This window comes from Acinonyx jubatus, chromosome D2 (assembly GCF_027475565.1).
Source record: "Acinonyx jubatus isolate Ajub_Pintada_27869175 chromosome D2, VMU_Ajub_asm_v1.0, whole genome shotgun sequence".
Lineage (NCBI taxonomy): Eukaryota > Metazoa > Chordata > Mammalia > Carnivora > Felidae > Acinonyx > Acinonyx jubatus.
In genome coordinates this window covers 38,433,810-38,454,018 of record NC_069393.1, presented here as the reverse complement: position 1 = coordinate 38,454,018, position 20,209 = coordinate 38,433,810, and the positions used below count along the sequence as shown (strand labels likewise).

Here is a 20,209-nt window from a genome sequence, read left to right as displayed (position 1 = left end):
AGGGTACCCACAGGACAAGATTCCTCACATCAGAGACGTGGGGAAGGTATTCGTCCATGTGCTCACATGATGTGCAGAAACTGAGGGAGACCCCAGTGCACTAAAGAGACAAAGACTCAGAATATTTCCTGCAGGTGGAAGAAGAGAGAATGGCCCAAATGTTTCTTTATCCTTGAGTGGCTGTTATTAGTCTTTGGGAAAAAGGATTAAAGCGATAAAACAAAGACCTCTCCGGATTTACTTCTCCTTGTTCTAAAGCTATTTATTAGAAGCGGAGACCAATCAATCCAGTCTTTGTGCTCAATGTGAGGTACAGCACTTTGTTCAATGACTAGAGAGACATTGCAGATTTGTCCACTATCAGTGAGGGGTGAGATATTCCAACCCTACCAGCAGAATGACATTAGATGCCAAATCTTTCAAGGAAACTATAAGATTTCTCACTGGCACTGTAAGATTGGTATTCTTTTTTTTTTGTTAAACATTTATTTATTTTGAGAGACAGAGACAGAGTGCAAGCGGGTGAGGGGCAGAGAGAGAGAGAACAGAGCCTGCTGCGGGGCTCGAACCCACCAACTGTGAGATCATGACCTGAGCCAAAGTCGCACGTTTACTAAACAGAGCCACCCAGGCGCCCCAGGATTGGTATTGTTAAAGTGGTAATTCTTAAAGCTATTTATAGAAGAAACACCAGAGCCCAGATTAAAGTACGATGTTTTTCCGGGAGTTCAGATAGCCTTTTATGTGCGAGGGAATGTCCCTACAATATGCCAAATCAATACTTGGGACTTTTCTTGAAGCAGAGTTGAAGGGTGAGACCCCAGTCTGCTAAAACAACATTATGAACTAGAATGCTCCAGGGCACATACCGTGACTATATCAGCCATGGCTCAACAAGGAAGCTCCACTATGAACCAGGTCAGAGCCCTTATAGGACATCCAGATCCTTTTTGGACACAGATCTTTAAGAACGAAACATCAGTTTGATAAAGCTTTGATGGAAGATTGCACAAACATTCTCAGGGAGTGGACCAACAAGTCCATGGTACACAATGGCCACATGGAAGCATCTAGACCTTTATAGTTCCTTGTGCCCCAACTTATTCTTTGTAGTTTGTGCAGAGTTCATGCATTATCCACATCTTTTTTTTTTTATGAAATCTTTTTTTTAATCTTTTTTTTTGAAAGACAGAGAGAGAGAGAGAGGGAGAATGAGTGGGGGAGGGGCAGAAGGGGGGAACAGAGAATCTGAAGCAGGCTCTGTGCTGACAGCAGAGACCCCGACGTGGGGCTCGAACTCAGGAACCATGAGATCACAGCCTGAGCTCAAGTCCAACGCTTAACTGACTGAGCCACCTAAGTGCCCCATAAAATCTCTTCTGATGATAGCAGATTTATGTCATTTTTCAGCTGAGTCTCTTTTCAGTAAGAGAAACAATGCCGCAAGGAGGTCAAGATGTGGTCCCAAGACAATTTTATTCATAAAAAAAAAAAAAAAAGAATTTTACAATGCCTTTCGCTAAATCTTTTCAAAGAGAAATATTTGCTTACCTTACAACTAGAATTTCTATCCTTATTGTCGAATGGAACATCCTACAAAGTAATTAATGAAAACTTTGCACAAATCATGTTTGCTTCCCTGCTCTTCCTTCCATTTGTCTCTGTCCAAGCGGTTATAAAACTCAGACTTTTAAAAAATTGTAGAATGGGGGCGCCTGGGTGGCTCAGTCGGTTGAGTGTCCGACTTCGGCTCAGGTCACGATCTCGAGGTCCGTGAGTTCAAGCCCCGCGTCGGGCTCTGGGCTGATGGCTCAGAGCCTGGAGCCTGTTTCGGATTCTGTGTCTCCCTCTCTCTCTGCCCCTCCCCCATTCATGCTCTGTCTCTCTCTGTCTCGAGAATAAATAAATGTTAAAAAAAAAATTTTTTTTTTAAATTGTAGAATGGACATGCAAATAGGCAGATATTCCTGATGCACCTGTTTCTTGGGGTATACCTCAAAGACTTTGTGTTGGTTTCTTCTATTATTGAAGAAATGAACAGCAGATCTGTGACCGCCATTTCCGCAACACTCTCGTGATGGGCTATCAAAGCACGAGGTGAATGAAGACAGAGGATACAGATGGAGCCCTTACTTGCAAGTTGACAGAAATTTCCTGTAGGAATTCCTTGGGACATCTTAGCTGAGCCACAGATAATAGCCTGGACCTGATCCAGCATGCCAGAACTTGACACTTCTGGCCCCCGGTTCTCAGGCACAATGGCCAGAGAGCGACAGGACTCCCTGGTTGGGTCCCCATGCTACACTCCACACACCGGCTGGGTGTGTGTTCTTGTGGAAGAAAGCTACAGGAGTCCCAGCCTGGATTCTGACCCGTAATCTACCAGCTCTCATTTGGATGACTTTGTCACAGGTGGGTGTCGGAGAGCAGCAGCCGGGACCTCCGGGGTGCAGGTGCCCTCAGACAGCCCTCAGGGAGCAGGATCCGCTCACCACTGGGTCGCCAGGCTCCTGACCTGGTCCACAGGGACCTCAACCCACACGAACCCGATTCCTAGCAACCCCCCCCCAACCCTTGGCCTGTAGAAGTCCCATCCACAGGGAAATAAGGTCCCATAATACTACCTGGGTCTTTCCAAACCCTCTAAAGAAAAAAAAAAATATAAAGTGCAGATATGTATCGTAAAATGCAAAATACATTACTACATATGCTCTAGGCATAAAGGGGATATTTTCAATGACTTTATGGCAATAAATTTCAGAATTCAGGTGAGATGGACATATTTTGGGAAAATTTCACCTTGCCATAAATAGCAAGGAGAAATGGGTGTCCTATCATCATTTAAATATGGAATTAGTAGTCCACACTCTTCCCATAAAGAAAACGTCAGCACAAACAGATTCATTAGGAAATTCATTTAATGAAGGAATAAATTTTTACACAAGGTTTTAGAGAATAGTAAGAGTTAGCATACATAATTCCAAGACTAGCTTAACATGATCTAAGCCCTTAAAGATAGTGTCAGTAAAGAAAATTATTAGAGGCCATTTCATTCATGAGCATAGATGATTATGATTAACATTGATGATTAATTTGATTAATACTAATCAAAATATTAGCAACTCTAACCCAGCAATACATAAGGATACATCATGACTAATTGGGTTATTCCAAGAACACAACATTCTTTAATAGAAGAAAAACGTATCCAAATCACTACATTTATGTTACAGGCTATAGCATCAAAAATCATATTGTGGAAATCATTGGAAAAAATTAAAACTTCAAAATCTAAAAAAAGAAAAAAAACTTCAAAATCTATACAGGAGGAGGAAATAAACTGAGTCGATTAGAAGTAAACGAACTCCTTTGGCAGAAATTGATAATACATAATATAGTAAATACCATACCGAATGTGAATTGGGGAAATATAGACAATGATGCCACCCCTCACTATTGTAAATCAGTGTATATATATATATACTGTATGCACCTGCATATACTGAAATATATATATACACTATATATATAACTATATATATACATATACATATAGTTATATATATATACAGTATATATATATATATATATATATATATATATATACTATATGCACCTGCATATACTGAAACTATGCTTCATAATGTAAGTTATTCTTTCCTTTCCCTTCTTGCCCAAATGCAACCCTCCATAATTTAATATAAACCCAGTCCATGTTTTTGTTTTTGCTGCATATGTATGTATATCCAAGAATAATCAACATTATTTACTGCTATAGTTCTTATTTCATTCTTATAAATATCATACTATAAAACTAATTAGGCAACTTGATTTTTCACTGAACATTGTATACCAGAACTGTCAACTATACAGTCCTAATCCATTATTTTTAATTGTGCTAGATTATTACCGTACATGATATTTCTTATTTGGGGCTCTGTTCTATAAGTACATACACGTTTTTTTTAAAGGATACATCCAGTAGCAGAGTTTCCAGACATCTACAACTTTAATAAATATTCTTAGTGGTCGTGCAAAGTGACTGTGCAAATCATGCTCATACTCAACTCATTAAGAGTGCTGTTTCTCCTCCTACTCTCAATCTTACTGTAGTCACAGAAGGGAAATATTTGCAAAATGAGGCCGATCTGTATACCATATTGCCTTGGAAAGATGTAGGACACACGCCTTATTTTGCAGTCAGCAGGACACAATTTGGGTTAAAATCTAAAATATGTAAAACACATTATACAGTGTAGGAGAAAGCATACCAAACCGACAGAAAAAGCTCTGAAATACTTGAGAAATGGTTCTGTATCCTAAAGCTCAAAATTATGAAAACCATTTCAAAGTCGGAGGTTCATAGACACCAGGCTTTTCCTCAAAAACTCTGGTTAACACCATGGCATTTGGATGCTCCACCAGGAACTCTCAGATCTTGCGACATCTTGCTGATGCACATCCACGTTCTGGACTGATTTCCAGGCAGCAGCTCTCAGCCAAGGGGGACAGTGAGGGCTGCTCACCGGCTCAGGTATAGGATCATCCACCGCACGCGGATGCAAGTTCCTGCCTTAAATGGTCTCAACCAAGGGTTTGCCTCTTGGATGCAAGGAGACCAGGCTGCTGTCATCAGGATGTCCTTCGCAGTCAGGGTTCCAGCAAGGACATACGGCCGCTGCCCCGGTTCTGTCGGGGGGAGAGAGCTTGGCAGTAGCAGCCTTGCTAGCCTCATCCAAAGGCTACTGCAGGGGAAGGACCTTCACATCCTTGTACTTTTCGTTGGATCTCTTGTCTCTGAGGGGCAGGGTACACTAACTGGGGCAGGTGCATCAAAGAGCCTCTTTCTTCTGAAGCGCAAACTGCTCTGGGTTTGGCAACTGCCGTTGATGGTGGGCTTCTGCCTGTGTTTGTTGGTTTTATGCTCCATACTCTAGCCCAGCGTTCTCCAGGCACTGTAAATGCACAGTCAGGGGTGGAGCGCGGGGGGACACTGCTGACCTACCAGAAGGAATCCACAGCTCATGGGGCCTTCCTGCAGACAGTGTTTATGTGCAGGCTTTGGAGAGGCCTTTGCCTTGGGCTGCTGTGTGGACGACCATGGGATGACCTATGGGTGTTTTTTTCTGAAGCTTAGAACCATATTCTAGAGCTACGTTCTTGGTCCTGGCAGCAGACCTTTGCAGACCCCTCATCCCAAAGCCTATTTTGCTCCAGCAGCATTAGCAGAGACCTGACTCGTTTGAGAACATCCACCCTGCTGCTCTGACTGAAGGGAGGCCATCTGCTATCCAAAATCCCCAGGATTCAGGCACGGGAGCTGATCCTAGAACACGGTTTGTCTTGATAATTCTGAACCTGAGGCTGCTACTGAGGACATCAGTAACCATTGTGCTGCTGTCCTTGACACAGTGAATAAGGACAACAGGCCTGCTGCTGCTGCTGCCTCTCCCCCTGTGTACCGCAAACATGATGCAGGATGTGGGCCTTTGACTCCCAGCTTTCCCCTGTCCCTGCCCCATAGTTCTCCAAATACTGCCCAGAAAAAGTAGAAGGATGAAAAGAGACTGCTGAGTCATAGCTATAAAATGGATAGTTAGGATAAAGCCTACTTCCCGTGTCACCTTGGTACTCCAAATCATAGCTCTGTTCCTTTGCAATGCCTGGGACCACGGCGTCCCCTGAGCCAACCTGTTGACTGGGAGCCCGCTGTGTCCCTGGAAAAAAATAGCCAGCCCCTTCTGGAAGAGCCTCTTGGGTAGAGAAGCAGGTCTTCTCAGTGGCCCTGGGAGATTCTGCCTGGGGGTCCTGGACGCTTAAACGTGAATGACTCTGCACAGGGAACAGACGTAGTTTTCTAGCAGCAAATATTCTCTGTCTCTCTTTTAGTGGCAGTCGGGCTCTTTTGTTCTGGAACCAGTTCTAAGGAGAAAAGAGACTCGTGATTTATCAAGTTGACTTATCTGGTATCATTGCACAATATATTTCCATAATGTGGGAGAGAATGTTGTAGTTAAGCCTCGCCTCAGTATCCTCACTGACTTTCCTCCTGACCTTAAGTGAGACATGGAAGATCAAGGCCGTCTTTCCGGGGGCTGCACGTGTGATCAACAGGAGTCACGTGGTGCACAATTCCAAAACCCAACGGCCGTTACCGTCTACAGGGGCCCTTCTGTACGTGCAAACCTAGGCCTTTCAAAATCTCCCCCGACCTGTTCACAACCTACTCTGCATTTAGACAGAACTCTCTCCCAGCTGCTCCCTAAACACAATGAATTTTCCCCACACGACAATTTAATTTTACTCAAGCTGCCACACCAGAATGAACTCTCAACTCAAGGTATTCTAAATTATGTTCTGAAATTTATTATTTTCAAAGGCTAATGCCCATAAGAGCTTGACTCATAACGTGACTGCCTATTTTTTGTAACCCTAAGTATTCCCTTTAGCACCTTCAGTCTCCCATTTTTTTCCCTCCCTAAAATGGGGATAGTTATACATGCCAAATCATAATCTCCAGGACTTTGGGGGAGGTGGAAATGGTACCTTTCTCGGACAATCCATTCTAATAGGCCGTGGCTGCTGTAGGTCAGTCAGTCACGCAACATGGGTCATAGTGTCTGGGGGAGGGGGCCTTTTGCCATCTGCTCACTCCTAGAGTCTCCTCTGTCTCCAAGTTCAGGAATGCTTTAGGCCGTTAGTAGCACTGAAGCTAAAAGGACCTCTGATCCACTCACGATTGATTGCATAAAAACAAAACTCCACGCACAATGAATCTGACACCTCCAAATACTCATTCTCACAACTGAACAACATAGATAATTTTACAGAAAGCAAAGCTGCAAAAGTTAACTTGTCAGAAGTTACAGGGCCAATCAGAAGATCATCTCATGAGGACTCAACTGAAAACAAGTGTGCTCCCTTTCTCTAGTGTAACAGCCTCCCAGCATCCTCCCGTAAGCTGTGCTGGCTTCCTGATCACACACGGGCATTTTCTCCAAGCACATGCACCTCAAGTCAACGCAATGTAATTTCAATGGCCATATGCGTGAACTTCCTGTTAGGAATCTGCTTATGAAACAATCCCTTTTCTATTTATTTGTGTGAAATCATGGCCTTTTATCTTCCTTGCAATGTTTCCAGTTCAAACTTTGATAATGTACCATCATGACTTCCATAATATTTGCCTATACTTTTACCTCCAAAGCTCCTTATGTCTTCCAATTGTCGAGCAAGTAATAAATCCACAAACTATGGACGGTAACAGAAGAGAAATGACAATTTTCCTAATTGTGTGTCTTAAAAAATACCGTAATTTTTTAATAATCTCATGCAGCTGTCACCAATCATTTCCAAAGTAACGTCAGAGATTCCCTGAACAAGATATGGGTCCACACAGCAAATGGTTATGAAGCACCCACGAAAGCTGTGAGGTATGGTGCCAAGTCGGGGGACACAATCAAGACAAACCCTTTCTCCTGCACTTCAGACCTGTGTATCCCACTGTTTACTTACTGTCTCCTCCTGGAGGTTTAACTGGCATACCAAATGTGTCTTATGTCCAAAGTGAAATTCCCAGTGTTTCTGGCATAAAACCTCCATTCCCAGGCCTTCCTTACCTTAAAGCCAACTCTTATCTTCCACTTGCTTAAGCCGACATTTTGGAGCTCTCCTTATGTATATGCAATGAGGCAGAATGCAGAGATCTCTTAACAAACTATCGGCCCCATCTTCAAAATAACAGAAGTGCTTTCCAGCTCTCTGTACTTCCACAACCAGTACCCTGGTCCAAATCATCATTGTCCCAATTCTAGATCATTGCAATAGGCTCTTAACTGGTCTCTGCTTCCAGACCTGCTTCACAATTGTCTATTTTTCCATGAAACACAGAGCGTATGCATACCCACATTGAAATGAACAAGAAAAGTGACCCAGATGTCAACACTTTTTCCCGGGTGATGAAATGCTATTAAATTCTTTCTTAATTCTTTACATTTTCCATATTGTCTATAAAAGACATAAATGGAAAACTTTGAATATTTTACTTACGTCAATTACATATATTTGACAATATAGTTGTTCAGCCAGTGTTTTTCGAATGGTAAAATCAGGATACGGATTCTCTTCAAATGTGTAATTAAGTACGTGCAATTCATCCTTAGTAAATTTACGTCTGGGTTTTCCGTTTCTTCTTCCTGCTTTCATTTCTTTTACTTTGTTATGACCATCTTCGACTTGAGATCCTGAAAAACCTATAAATGGAAAGACAAAAGCATTGGGGAATACTGAGGGGAAAAAAACCAACACTATTCACTGGCTAACCATTCATAAAATAAGATAGTTGGAAAGTAGAGCCTTACCTCATGCCTACTTATAATAATAAGACTGCTAATGAGTTAAAGGCCTTTAAAATTATAATGAGAAAATGAGATTTATGAGTCAAGGTATGGAATGACTTCCTCAGCAAATGACTTCCTAACAAAGAGTCATAGCTATAGAGGAAAAGACAGATTAGAAATTGTTAGCCTCATTAGTAGTTGAAGAAATACAAAATGAATCAGCTCACACCCATGTGGATAACCAACAATGTCAATGTATGAGGTGGAGTGGAGGAAGAGCAATGAAGGTTAAAGAAAGTATCGGGGCACCTGGGTGGCTCAGTCAGTTAAGCAACCAACTTTGGCTCAGGTCATGATCTCAAGGTTTGTGAGTTCGAGCCCCGAGTCTGGCTCTGTGCTGACAGCTCAGAGCCTGGAGCATGCTTCAGATTCTCTCTCTCTCTCTCTCTCTCTCTCTCTCTCTCTCTCTCTCTCTCCCTCTGCCCCTCCCTCACTCATACACTCTCTCTCTAAAAGGAAAAAATTAAATTAAAAACAAAAGATCTCAAATCAACAATCTAACTTTATTTTTTTATATGAATTTTTTTTAACATTTATTTATTGAGAGACAGAGAGACACAGAGTGTGAGCAGGGTAGGGGCAGAGACAGGGGGAAACACAGAATCCTAAACAGGCTCCAGGCTGTGAGCTGTCAGCATAGAGCCCAATGTGGAGCTCGAACACACAAACCGCGATAACCTGACCTGAGCCGAAGTAGGACAATTAACCGACTGAGCCACCCAGGCGCCCCAACAATCTAACTTTATACCTCAAGAGACTAGAAAAAGAACAAACTAAATCCAAACTTAGAAGACAAAAGATCTAATGAAGATGAGAGTAGAGATAAGCAAAGAATAGAAAATAAATTGAAAAGATCAACAAAACTAATAGCTGTTTTTTTTAAACGATCAACCAAATTGATAAATCTTTGCCTAGAATAACTAAAAAAACATAATAAAAATCAGAAATGAGGCCACTACAATTAATTCCATAAAATAAAAAGGATTATAAGAGAACACTAACACCAACAAATTGGGTAACCCAGAAGCAATGGATAAATTTCTGGGAAACACGGAACTCATCAAGACTGAATCACGAGGAAAAAGAAAATCTGCACCTGAAATTAACATAATATTGTATGTCGATTACACTTATTTAAAAAAGAAAAGTAAAAGTCTCAACAGACTGAAAACAAGGAGAGTATAATCAGTAATCAAAAACCTCCCAATAAAGAAAAACCCAGGACCAGATGGTTTCACTGGAGAATTCTACCTAACATATTTAAGAAGAATTAACCACAACCCTTCTCAAACTCTTCAAAAAATTGAAGAGGGAACACTCCTAAGCTTATTTTTACAAGGCCAGCATTACCTTGATACCAAGGCCAGATAAAGACACTATGCAAAAAGAAAACTACAAGCCAATATCCTGATGCATATAAATGCAAAAACTCAAAATATTAGCAAAGTGAATCCAACAGCACGTTAAAAGAATCATATACCGTGATCAAGTGGGATTTATCCCAAGGATGCAAGTATACACCAGCTTAACAAAATAAAAGATAAAAATGCTATATGATCCTTTCAATAGATGTCGAAAAAGCATTTGACAAAATTCACCCATTCAAGATAAAAAAAAACCCAAAAACCACTCAACAACACAGGAATAGATGGGAACTATCTCCACGTAGTAAAAGCCCTATGAAAAAAATCTACAGCAAACATAATTCTCAATGGTGAAAGACTGGAAGATTATCCTCTAAGATTATCCTCTAAGATTAAGAACATGGGGTGCCTGGGTGGCTCAGCAGGTTGAGCAGCCAACTCTTGATTTTGGCTCAGGTCATGATCTCAGGGTCGTGAGATCAAGCCCTGTGTTGGGCTCTGCACTGTCAGTGGAATTCTCTTTGCCCCTACCCCCACTCGAGCACGCTGTCTCTCAAAATAAACTTATAAAAAAAAAAAAAAAACACAAAGAAACAAAGAAAGAATACTCACTTTCACCACTTCTATTCAACATAGTACTGGAAATTCTAGCCAGAGCAATTGGGTAAAAAAAAGAAAAGTCATCCAGACAAGGAAAGACACCGTAAATGATGTCTGTTCACAAATTACATGATCTCATATGTAGAAAAAGCTATAGATTCTACCCCCAAAAAAGTTTGTTGTTGATTAACAAACTGAAGGTTGCGGGATACAAAAATCAACATGCAAAATCCAATGCATTTCTATACACAATGAACAGTCTGAAACGAAAATTAAACTATCCCATTTATAACATGATCAAAAGAATAAAATTGTAAGGCATCTGGTTGGCTCTTGATCTGAGGGTTATAAGTTGTAAGTTGGTAGAGTGTGTGACTCTTGATCTCAGGGTTGTAAGTTCGAGTCCCACTTTGGATGTAGAGATTACTTAAACAATTAAAATTAAAAACAAAGAACAAAATTGTTATGAATAAACCTAAAATTAAAAAGAATGAAATTGTTATGAATAAACCTAACCAAGGAAGTAAAAGACCTATACACAGAAAATTATAAAACACTGCTGAAAGAAATTAAAGAAGATACAAATAAATAGAAAGATATCTATGCTCATGGATTGGAAAACTAAATACTGTTAGGATGTCTATACTACCCAGTGATTTACAGATTCAATGCAATCCCTATCAAAATCCCAATGGCGTATTTTGCAGAAATAGAAAAATTCATCCTAAGATTCATTTGGTATCTCAGGAGACCCTGAAGAGCCAAAACAACCCTGAAAAATAACAATTTGGACATCTCACACTTTCTGATTTCAAAACTTACAACAAAGCTGCAGTGATCAAAACAGTGTGGTTCTGGCATAAAGACAGACATGTAGACCAACAGGATAGAATAGAGCCCAGAACTAAACCCTCACATATATGGTCAAATGATTTTTGACAAGAGTGTCCAGACCATTCAAAGGGAAGGGACAGTCTTTTCAACAAACTGTGTTGGGAAAACTGGATATCCACATGCAAAAAAATGAAGTTGGACGCTTACCTTACATCATATACAAAAATTCAGAAATGGACCAAAGATCTAAAAATATAAAACTGCTAGAAGAAAACAGGGCAAAATCTCATGACATTGGGTATTCTATTTCTTAGAACATCAAAAGCACAGGCAACAAGATTAAAAAAGTCCTAGTATATCAAAATGTTTAATTATGCATCAAAAGACACAATAACAAATTGAAAAGGCAACCTGAGGAATGGGAGAAGATATCTGCATATCATATCTAATAAAGGGTTAATATCCAGAATATATAAAGAACTCCCACAACTCAGGTCACCTGGGTGGCTCAGTCAGTTAAGCATCTGACTCTTGAATCATCATCTGGTTCCTGAGTTTGAGATCCCACATCGGTGCAGCATGGAGCTTGTTTGGGATTCTTTCTCTCTCTGCCCCTCCCCTACTTGTGCTCACTCTCTCTCAAAATAAATAAACTTAAAAAAATAAAAGATAAAAAAAGAACTGCAACTCAACATTAAAACAAATATGATTTTCTAAATGGGCAAAGGACTTGGATAAATATTCTCCAAAGATATACAAATGGCTACAAGCATATGAAAAGATGTTTAAGGGGCGCCTGGGTGGCTCAGTCGGTGAAGCATCCGACTTCAGCTCTCAGGTCGTGATCTTGTGGTTCGTGGGTTCGAGCTTCGGGCAGTGTGCTGACAGCTTAGAGCCTGGAGCCTTCTTCAGATTCTGTCTCCTCTCTCTGCCCCTCCCCTGCTCACAGTCTGTCTGTCTGTCTGTCTCTCTCTCTCAAAAAATGAATAAACATTAAAAAATTTTAGAAAAGATGTTTAATCTTACTAATTATTAGGGAAATGCAAATCAAACCCTTAAAAGAAAAATTCCATCCTAGTTTGTCTCTGCCCAACGTGTGCCCTTTAAACTTTTGGCGTAGTCTTTCTGTCAGCCCCAGGTTTCTGCTTTTGAATTCCTGAACTAACCAGAAAGTTCCTTTTTTCTTCCTTCTCACTTTTGTTGTTTCTCCTTTCCCAGGTGAAAACAGGGCACACATAGTGAGAGCAGGGCTAATTCTCAGTAGAGAAGCCATTGGCATTCGGGGACAATTCTTTGTGAAAAACTGTCTCATAACTGCCACATGGAATCCCTGCCTCCCTCCTACGAAGTTGCCTATAGCTCCCTCTAGTCATAGAAATAACCAAAAATTGCCCCCACACATTTCCAAATATTGGCTTAGCTCTAGGGATTTCCCAACTGCTGCCGGCTGGGTTATCAGACTTTTGAGTCTCCATTTCTCCACATGATCACATGGTCTAAGAGGATTTATGGTAGGGAGCCATTAAAAAATTAGATGAATAATTCGGGTAAAGTATTTTGAATAAATCCCAGTTCATACTAAGAACACAGTAAATGTTGGCTCTGAACCCTTTTCTCCCAGAAACTCAGACGGTACAGGATCCTTGACCATTTTGTCTTCCAGACCACCCGTAATCCAAATCCAAAGATGACAGTTCACTGGATCCAGGAGAGGGAGGAAGGCTGGCAACAACAGAGCATTCTGGAGGCTGATTCCTGGCTGTGGGTCCCTATCCATATCAGCTCAGTAATGTGGGAAAAGACCCAGGCCTCTCTAACCTGGTCTGAAATAATCCCACAAGAATCTACAAAGACTAAGGACTGCTTAAGGAAAAAAATTACCCTGGAATTTCCAAATCCAAGCTTCTCTCCAAAGAGCTCCTCCTCACTTGGCAAGCAAAGAGACAGCTTCAGAGTCTCAGTCTGCAGTGAGGGGATTGCTCGGGGAGAACAGCTCACAACCTGAAATACCCAGATTCTTCCACTTGTAGAAGTGTGGAGATGAGATTAGCTATTCTATAGGGGGAAAATCCAGTGGCCGAGGCAATTCTTGAAAACACAAATGGTAATTTCCTTCTAGTTTCCCATCAATGTTTCCTCAGTGAAGATTAGGACAGTATGGAGAGATCCCTGAACAAACTGGAAGCTAATCAACCCTGAGCAATGTTGTTAATCTCACCTGGGCTGAACCCAGTCCCATAATCCACAGAAAGAGCTGGAAGGGAATTAGGGAAAGAAGCCCCAGTTTTTGTAAGATCGATCTCTCCCTGACAAACCTTTCCCACTTTCTTGTGACCATGAGCATGTCATTTCACCCCTTGAGACAGTGCTCCCCCAAGAATTATTTGCCCCCAGTGTCATAATTCCTATTTAGGGTGCTAGGGAAGTTATTAATATTTTACCTTGGGAAGTACTAGAAGTTAGAAGACAGTAAGTGCATTGCCCAAGGGCATGAACGGAAGAGGCAGAGGCTGAAGGTCAAATCTAGCCCTCAGGCCAGATATTCAGTGGTTGGCCCTGCAACTCCTAGGGCCTCAGATGAAGGAGGCAGATGGATTCCCACGACCTTAACCCTATCCAAGTTCACCGGAGCCCGGGAGCTCATTTTACTGTCAAGCTAGTTGTTTCTGGTGTTTTTTGAAGTACGTTTTCAATATAATACAGGAATACACAGCAAACAAATAATCAGTCCTGGGATGCCTAGGCGGCTCAGTCGTTAAGTGACCGACTTTGGCTCAGGTCACGATGTCACTGGTCATAAGTTCGAGCCCTCCTTCGGAGGCTCTCCACTCTCAGAACCCAGCCGGGCTTCAGATCTTTTGTCTCCCTCTCTGCCCCTCCCCCTCGCGTGTGCACTCTCTCTTTCTCTTAAAAGTAAAGAAATAATAACAATCAGCCGTTATCCCACCCACTCTGCGGAGTTAATTTAAAATCGAATAAAAATCCCCCACCCTTGGGGCGCCTGGTTGGCTCATTCGGTTAAACATCCAAGACTCTTGATTTTTATTTTTATTTTTTGAGATCGATCCCTGCAGTACGGCTCTGCACAGACAGCTCTGAGCCTGCTTGGGATTCTGTCTCTCCCGGTCTCTCTGCCCCTCCCCCACCCACGCTCTCTCTCAAAACAAATCAACCTAAAAATAGCAAGCCAGCAGACATTCTTTTGTATCATCATAGACCCTTGGGAGCCTGTCTCCGCAGTCCACCTACCTGTATTCAAAACCTGGCTGTGAGGCTGACGGCCCATTGGGCTACTGTCCTCCCAGGCCACACTCTGCATCTTTGGCCGCTCTCCGGGCCCAGGGATGAAGGCCATTTCCACAGCAGTTTCAAGGAAGACTTCCTGAAGGCACTCAGCTGGGCCACCACTGCTCTGGGATCACTCTGGTCTCTGAGACAGAGATGGCGATGGGACCAGTGGACTGCTCGGTCCCACCAATTTGTAGTTGAGCGGCCTCTGACAGATGACTCACACACCCCTCATTAGCATACAACGCAAAAAGACTCCTGGCAAGGCAGGAGCAGACCACGGAGACTTCTCACCTCAAGTAGGGTTCACCTAGAAAACGAAATGAAAGCCAAAACCCCCATGTATCCTCAATCTACTTTCTCAAAGAACCGGAGCGTCAAAATCTCTTCCATGTCCCAGGCTTGGAAAGTTACAAATTATTGTTGAACTTCACAAAATAAATCGTTTGTGAACTAGGAAAAACTAAAATCCCAGGGCTGCTTTAATTCTTCCAGGGCAGCTCTTTGGGTTTGGGAAAAAGAATTTTTAACTTTTTATCGTGTTAACTTTTAAACATACATGAAAATGACGAGAGAGGAGTATGATGAGCCTGGTGATCCGATCACCCCGCGGGCACTGTCTAGCAACATGGCCCCTCTTAGGTCAGGAACCCATCCATGCCCTGAACCCTGAAATGCTTTTGTATATCGAAAATAGAAGAAATCAGGGTGCCTGGATGGCTCAGTCAGTTGAGCATCCAACTCTTGATTTCAGTTCGGGTCCTGATGTCAAGGTTCACAAGATGGAACCCCAAGTTGGGCTCTGTGCTGGGCGTGGAGCCTGCTCGGGATTCTGTCTCTCCTCTCTCTACCCCTCCCCTGCTCTCTCTCTCTCTCTCTCTCTCTCTAAAAAATAAATATGCAGAGCCTGCTCGGGATTCTGTCAATAAATAGGGTGCCTGGGTGGCTCAGTCGGTTAAGCTTCCACCTTCGGTACAGGTCGTGATCTCACCGGTGGTGAGTTGGAGCTCTGCGTCGGGCTCCGCGCTGACAGCTCAGAGCATGGAGCCTGCTTTGGATTCTGTGTCTCCTCTCTCTCTCTCTCTCAAAACTAAATAAACGTTAAAAATATATATCTAATAAATAAATAAGAATATAAATAAAGACCAGAGCCTCTCAGAAAGTCCTACTGCCCCAGTCCAGTGTACGGCAACCATAGATGGTCACATCGGTGACCTGAGCCGATAGGCCCGCACTTTTAAAAGATGAAAGCACAGACCCTACAAACACCAGTCCATCAGGTAGGCTGCCTCCCACTAAAGAAACTCACCAGTTGGGAATTCAAGGAACCTTCCAGCCAGGGTCTTTCTGAGTAATAGCGTGCCGAGTACGGGAGCGGCAGTAATATACCCCTGACGGGCCCACCCTAGCCACACCTTTTTCACACGCCCCCCCCCCCTGACACGCCCAGTTCCAGACACGCCTGGTCCAGACATGCCCCGCCCCAGACACGCCTCTTGATGACTTCACCAAATCCACCTTTTCAAAACCTGGTTTCCGTTTACTAAGCACAAACTGAATCTACCTTTTTTTTTTTTTAATGTTTGTTTATTTATTTTTTGAGAGAGAGAGAGAAAGGACAAGTGGGGTAGGGTCAGAGAGAGACGGAGGCAGAGAATCCGAAGCAGGCTCCAGGTTCTGAGCTGTAAGCACCGGAGCCTGGCTCGGGGTTTGAACGCATGACCTGTGAGATTATGACCTGAGCCAAAGTCAGACCCTTAACCAACTGAGCCACCCAGGCTCCCCAAATCAACTTTTATTTAATCCCCATAATACCCTGACAAAGTAGGTATTATTTTTTTCCCCACTTTGACTTGAGGACACTGAGGGCAAAGAGATTTAGACCACAGAGTGAGCCTCGGACAGGGGCAGCTGACCTCTGACCTCATGTTTGTCACTATCACCCTATGGCTCACAGATGATCCACATTGCTTGATATATCCCTGACTAAGGCCTACTGAGATTAGACGGAGGAGAGACCAGAGACCAATATTGAATAAAGATTATGGATATTAGATCATTTGCTAATTCCTCTTATCCTTAAAACAATCCTTTGAGAGGTGCCTGAGTGGCTCAGTCAGGTGAGCGTCTGACCTCAGCTCAGGTCATGATCTTGCAGTTCATGGGTTCAAGCCCCACATTGGGCTCTGTGCAGACAGCTCAGAGCCTGGAGCCTGCTTCGGATTCTGTATCCCCCTCTCTGTCTTCCTCTCCCCAGCTCATGCTCTGTCTCTCTCTCTCTCTCAAAAATAAAAAAAAAACATTTAAAAATTTTTTTAAATAAATAAACATTTAAAAAGATTTAAAAAAAAAACAAAAAACAATCCTTTGAGATAGTTGAAACCTCCATTTTACAGTTGAGGACACTGCAAACCACTGGTGTTTTCTACACAACTGTAGGACTTTGTACCTTCCCAAATGTGTGGGAGAAAGTTTTTTATGCTCTAAGTATGGAAAACATAACATGTGCTTGACAGCTGTTTCAGATGATTTCATCCACCTTCAGAGGGGTCTACATGTTCCCCTTTCTATTCAACCAAACTGCTACAAATTTATGTAGCAGGCCCAAAGAACATATTTTTTATATATTATCTCAAATCGTAGTGGCTTAATGTGGATATATATTACTTACAAGCACAGATAGGTCAAACTCTAAAAATAAGAAAATCCCTAGAGAAACATAAAGTAGGTGAAAGTAAGGGTTTTATTGGGCAAATTAAGGGGTGCCTGGCTGGGTCAGTTGGTAGAGCATGCAACTTGATCTCAGGGTTGTGAGTTCAAGCCTCACGACCCAGAGTTCAGCACAGAACTTACTTTAAAAAAAAAAAAGGATTTGATATTAATTGTGCAAGTTAAGGCTGCGGTGGAAGGGGAGCCCTTATTTCTGACTTGATCCCAAGATAGATCATGCCTCCCCAACCAAAGTGAAGAAAAATCACCAGGAGGAACAGACTCGAAGTTGCAGATGAAATCATAGGAAGTCACGTCAGTGAGTTATGGCTGTAGATGGGTCCTATACTGGCCACTGGCATCAGAGGCATTGGTGTCTCTGCCAATCTGTTTGGGCAGTAGCAGATGCTCTGAGGTAGTCGAGGGCAATATTTGGGGGAGCTGGAAGCACTGGAGAAGTCTGGAGACTAAGAGAGCAGAGCAAACCAAAATAAGGTTGGACCTGATTATCTCTGGCGTTTTTCCCCCCAGTAATTCAAAGTTCAGCTCAACTGTCTTTGTTTCATATTTTCTCTCAGTACCTTGCACTCACACTGGGTGCGTCCTCCCTCAAGCTGCTTCCTGAAAGCATTTTTACCGGACCCCTCCAATCCTTATTTTACTTGCCTTACATTCTTTCTTGCCTCCAGTGGGTGTTGCCTCTGCTCCCACTCCATTTTTAGACATCACTGGCAAAGTTCAACAAATCAGCCCCTAAATTGCCCAGTCTTGTGGTTAATCTGCCTCCCTAAGTTATCAAACATTGTTAGACAATCTTTTTTTAGTTTTTATTGAAAACTCGCTGACTTCAGATTCTTTTTTTTTAAAGTTTATTTATTTATTTTGAGAGAGAGAGAGAGAGAGAGAGAGAGAGAGAGAGAGAGAGAGAGAGAATGAGCAGGGGAGGGTAAGAGAGAGAGGGGGAGAAAGAGAGAGAGAATCCCAAGCAGGCTCTGCACTGTCAGCACAGAGCCCTGTGCAGGGCTCAAACTCATGACCCGTGAGATCATGACCTGAGCCAAAATCAGGAGTCAGCTGCTTAACCAACTGAGCCACCCAGGCACCCCCAGATTCTTTATAATAAGCTTGGCTTCAAGGGATACCCACTGAGTCCTTTAAACTTTTTAAAAATACCCCGTAACAGTAAGAGCCCAACATACATCAGGTCCTGTGCATTGAGCCCTTGTGATACAGCCGTGCTCCACATAAACACAGTTTCTGTGCTCAGAAAACCAGCCTTCAGGGGAGCTTTTAGTACTTAACTCCCAATCATCACCCACAAGGAAAAGTCAGAACTTACTAGAATGCCTAACCGGGGTTTGACGACCTAGCCGGTACTTCTTTCAGCCTTGCCTTGGAGACTGCGTGGCCTCCTGCAAACTCTTAGCTCCAACCAGGCCAGGCCGGCTACTGTGATGCTCTCTGCCTTCCTGGCCTATAGATGTGTCTCCGGTGCTGGGAAAATAAATTTCAGGCACCTGTAAAAGAAACTAGCCAAAAGCAAGCTGATTAGTGTGGCAGTTTGATTAAAATGATCATCTGGTTGGGGCGCCTGGGTGGCTCAGTCGGTTAAGCGTCCGACTTCAGCTCAGGTCATGATCTCGCGGTCTCTGAGTTCAAACCCCGCGTTGGGCTTTGTGTTGACAGCTCAGAGCCTGGAGCCTGTTTCACATTCTGTGTCTCCCTCTCTCTCTGACCCTCCCCCGTTCATGCTCTGTCTCTCTCTGTCTCAAAAATAAATAAACGTTAAAAAATAAATACATAAATAAAATGATCATCTGGTTAAAAGGGAAAAGAAAAGGGCAACAAGAAAGAATAGGTGAGTTTAAGAATTTGGTGCTCTGGGGGCGCCTGGGTGGCGCAGTTGGTTAAGCGTCCGACTTCAGCCAGGTCACGATCTCGCAGTCCGAGTTCGAGCCCCGCGTCGGGCTCTGGGCTGATGGCTCAGAGCCTGGAGCCTGTTTCCGATTCTGTGTCTCCCTCTGTCTCTGCCCCTCCCCCGTTCATGCTCTGTCTCTCTCTGTCCCAAAAATAAATAAACGTTGAAAAAAAAAAAAATTAAAAAAAAAAAAAAGAATTTGGTGCTCTGTAGTCCTGTTTCCTTAAGTGTTTTTCTCTGGGTTCTCCGGCCCCCCACCCCAAGAATTTTGGGAACTTTCCTCCACTTTTTGGATCCAATGAATTTTGTATTCATTTGCTCCATTGTTTTTGTGATATTAAAAATTAAGCTTCATTGCCCCCCAAGTGGTTAGTTTTTGCTTTGCTTACTTCAAAGGTGTGACTAACATTTTCCTTCTACACATTTTTTTTTTAAGTAGGCTTCACCCACACTGTGGAGCACAACACAGGGCTTGAACTTACGACCCTGAGATCAAGACCTGAGCTGCAATCAAGACTTGGACACTTAAGTGACTGAGCCACTCAGGTGCCCCTCTATACAGATATTTGAAACAGAGTATTTCATTCATTCATCTACTCCATACATATTTCTGAGTCCCTACTCTGTGCCACAATTGTTTTATGCAGAGATTAACCACAATGTGTTTTTACAAAGACATTGCACTTGCCTCTAGGTGATAGTCTTTTATTTTTCTTTCTGAGGGTATGTGCTCAAAGGGAAATTATTAGGCATTTTCACTTGCATCCATCCCGTGCCCCATACTGAAATCTTGGTTGCACATGAGAAGTTGGTCTCAGCTGAATTGTGTGCAGTGTGCAATACTATTCCACAAAAAAGAATAAAATCATTTACACAGGCGTGAGGATACCTGCAGGGGTTGACCACAAAGCCACAAGCTTAGTGGGGGTAAACTGAGAACAGGTTTAAAGAGTCCCATGGGAGTCCCCAAACCAGCCCTGGAAATCAACACCTGGATTTGTGGAACAAAAATATAAGTTTGCTTTTTCACAGCCATATCTAACCCTAACTAATACAATAGACTATCTGAGAAAATGGCTAAAAAATCCTGTAAAAAT

General features: G+C 42.6%; 1 protein-coding gene across 1 annotated transcript; it reads right to left on the bottom strand.

Moving 5' to 3' along the window:
• Window positions 1-3,710: 3,710 nt before the first annotated feature.
• LOC128312602 (cytoplasmic polyadenylated homeobox-like protein 2) lies at window positions 3,711-14,789 on the bottom strand. Its single transcript, XM_053207190.1, has 3 exons — window positions 14,447-14,789; window positions 8,050-8,252; window positions 3,711-5,922 (listed from the first exon to the last, which is right to left on the bottom strand). The coding sequence occupies exons 1-3, from the start codon at window positions 14,550-14,552 to the stop codon at window positions 5,380-5,382; spliced, it is 852 nt and encodes a 283-aa protein (XP_053063165.1). The 5' UTR covers window positions 14,553-14,789; the 3' UTR covers window positions 3,711-5,379.
• Between the last annotated feature and the right edge of the window lie 5,420 nt (window positions 14,790-20,209).

Bases quoted from the DNA above. Each gene is read 5' to 3' on its own strand.
- LOC128312602 (XM_053207190.1), bottom strand. From the start codon at position 14,552: ATGGCCTTCATCCCTGGGCCCGGAGAGCGGCCAAAGATGCAGAGTGTG. The intron at 8,253-14,446 runs GTAGGTGGACTG...TTCCATTTATAG, and splicing joins CAGCCAGGTTTTGAATACAG to GTTTTTCAGGATCTCAAGTC. The intron at 5,923-8,049 runs GTAAGTAAAATA...TTTTCTCCTTAG, and splicing joins GTCAAATATATGTAATTGAC to AACTGGTTCCAGAACAAAAG.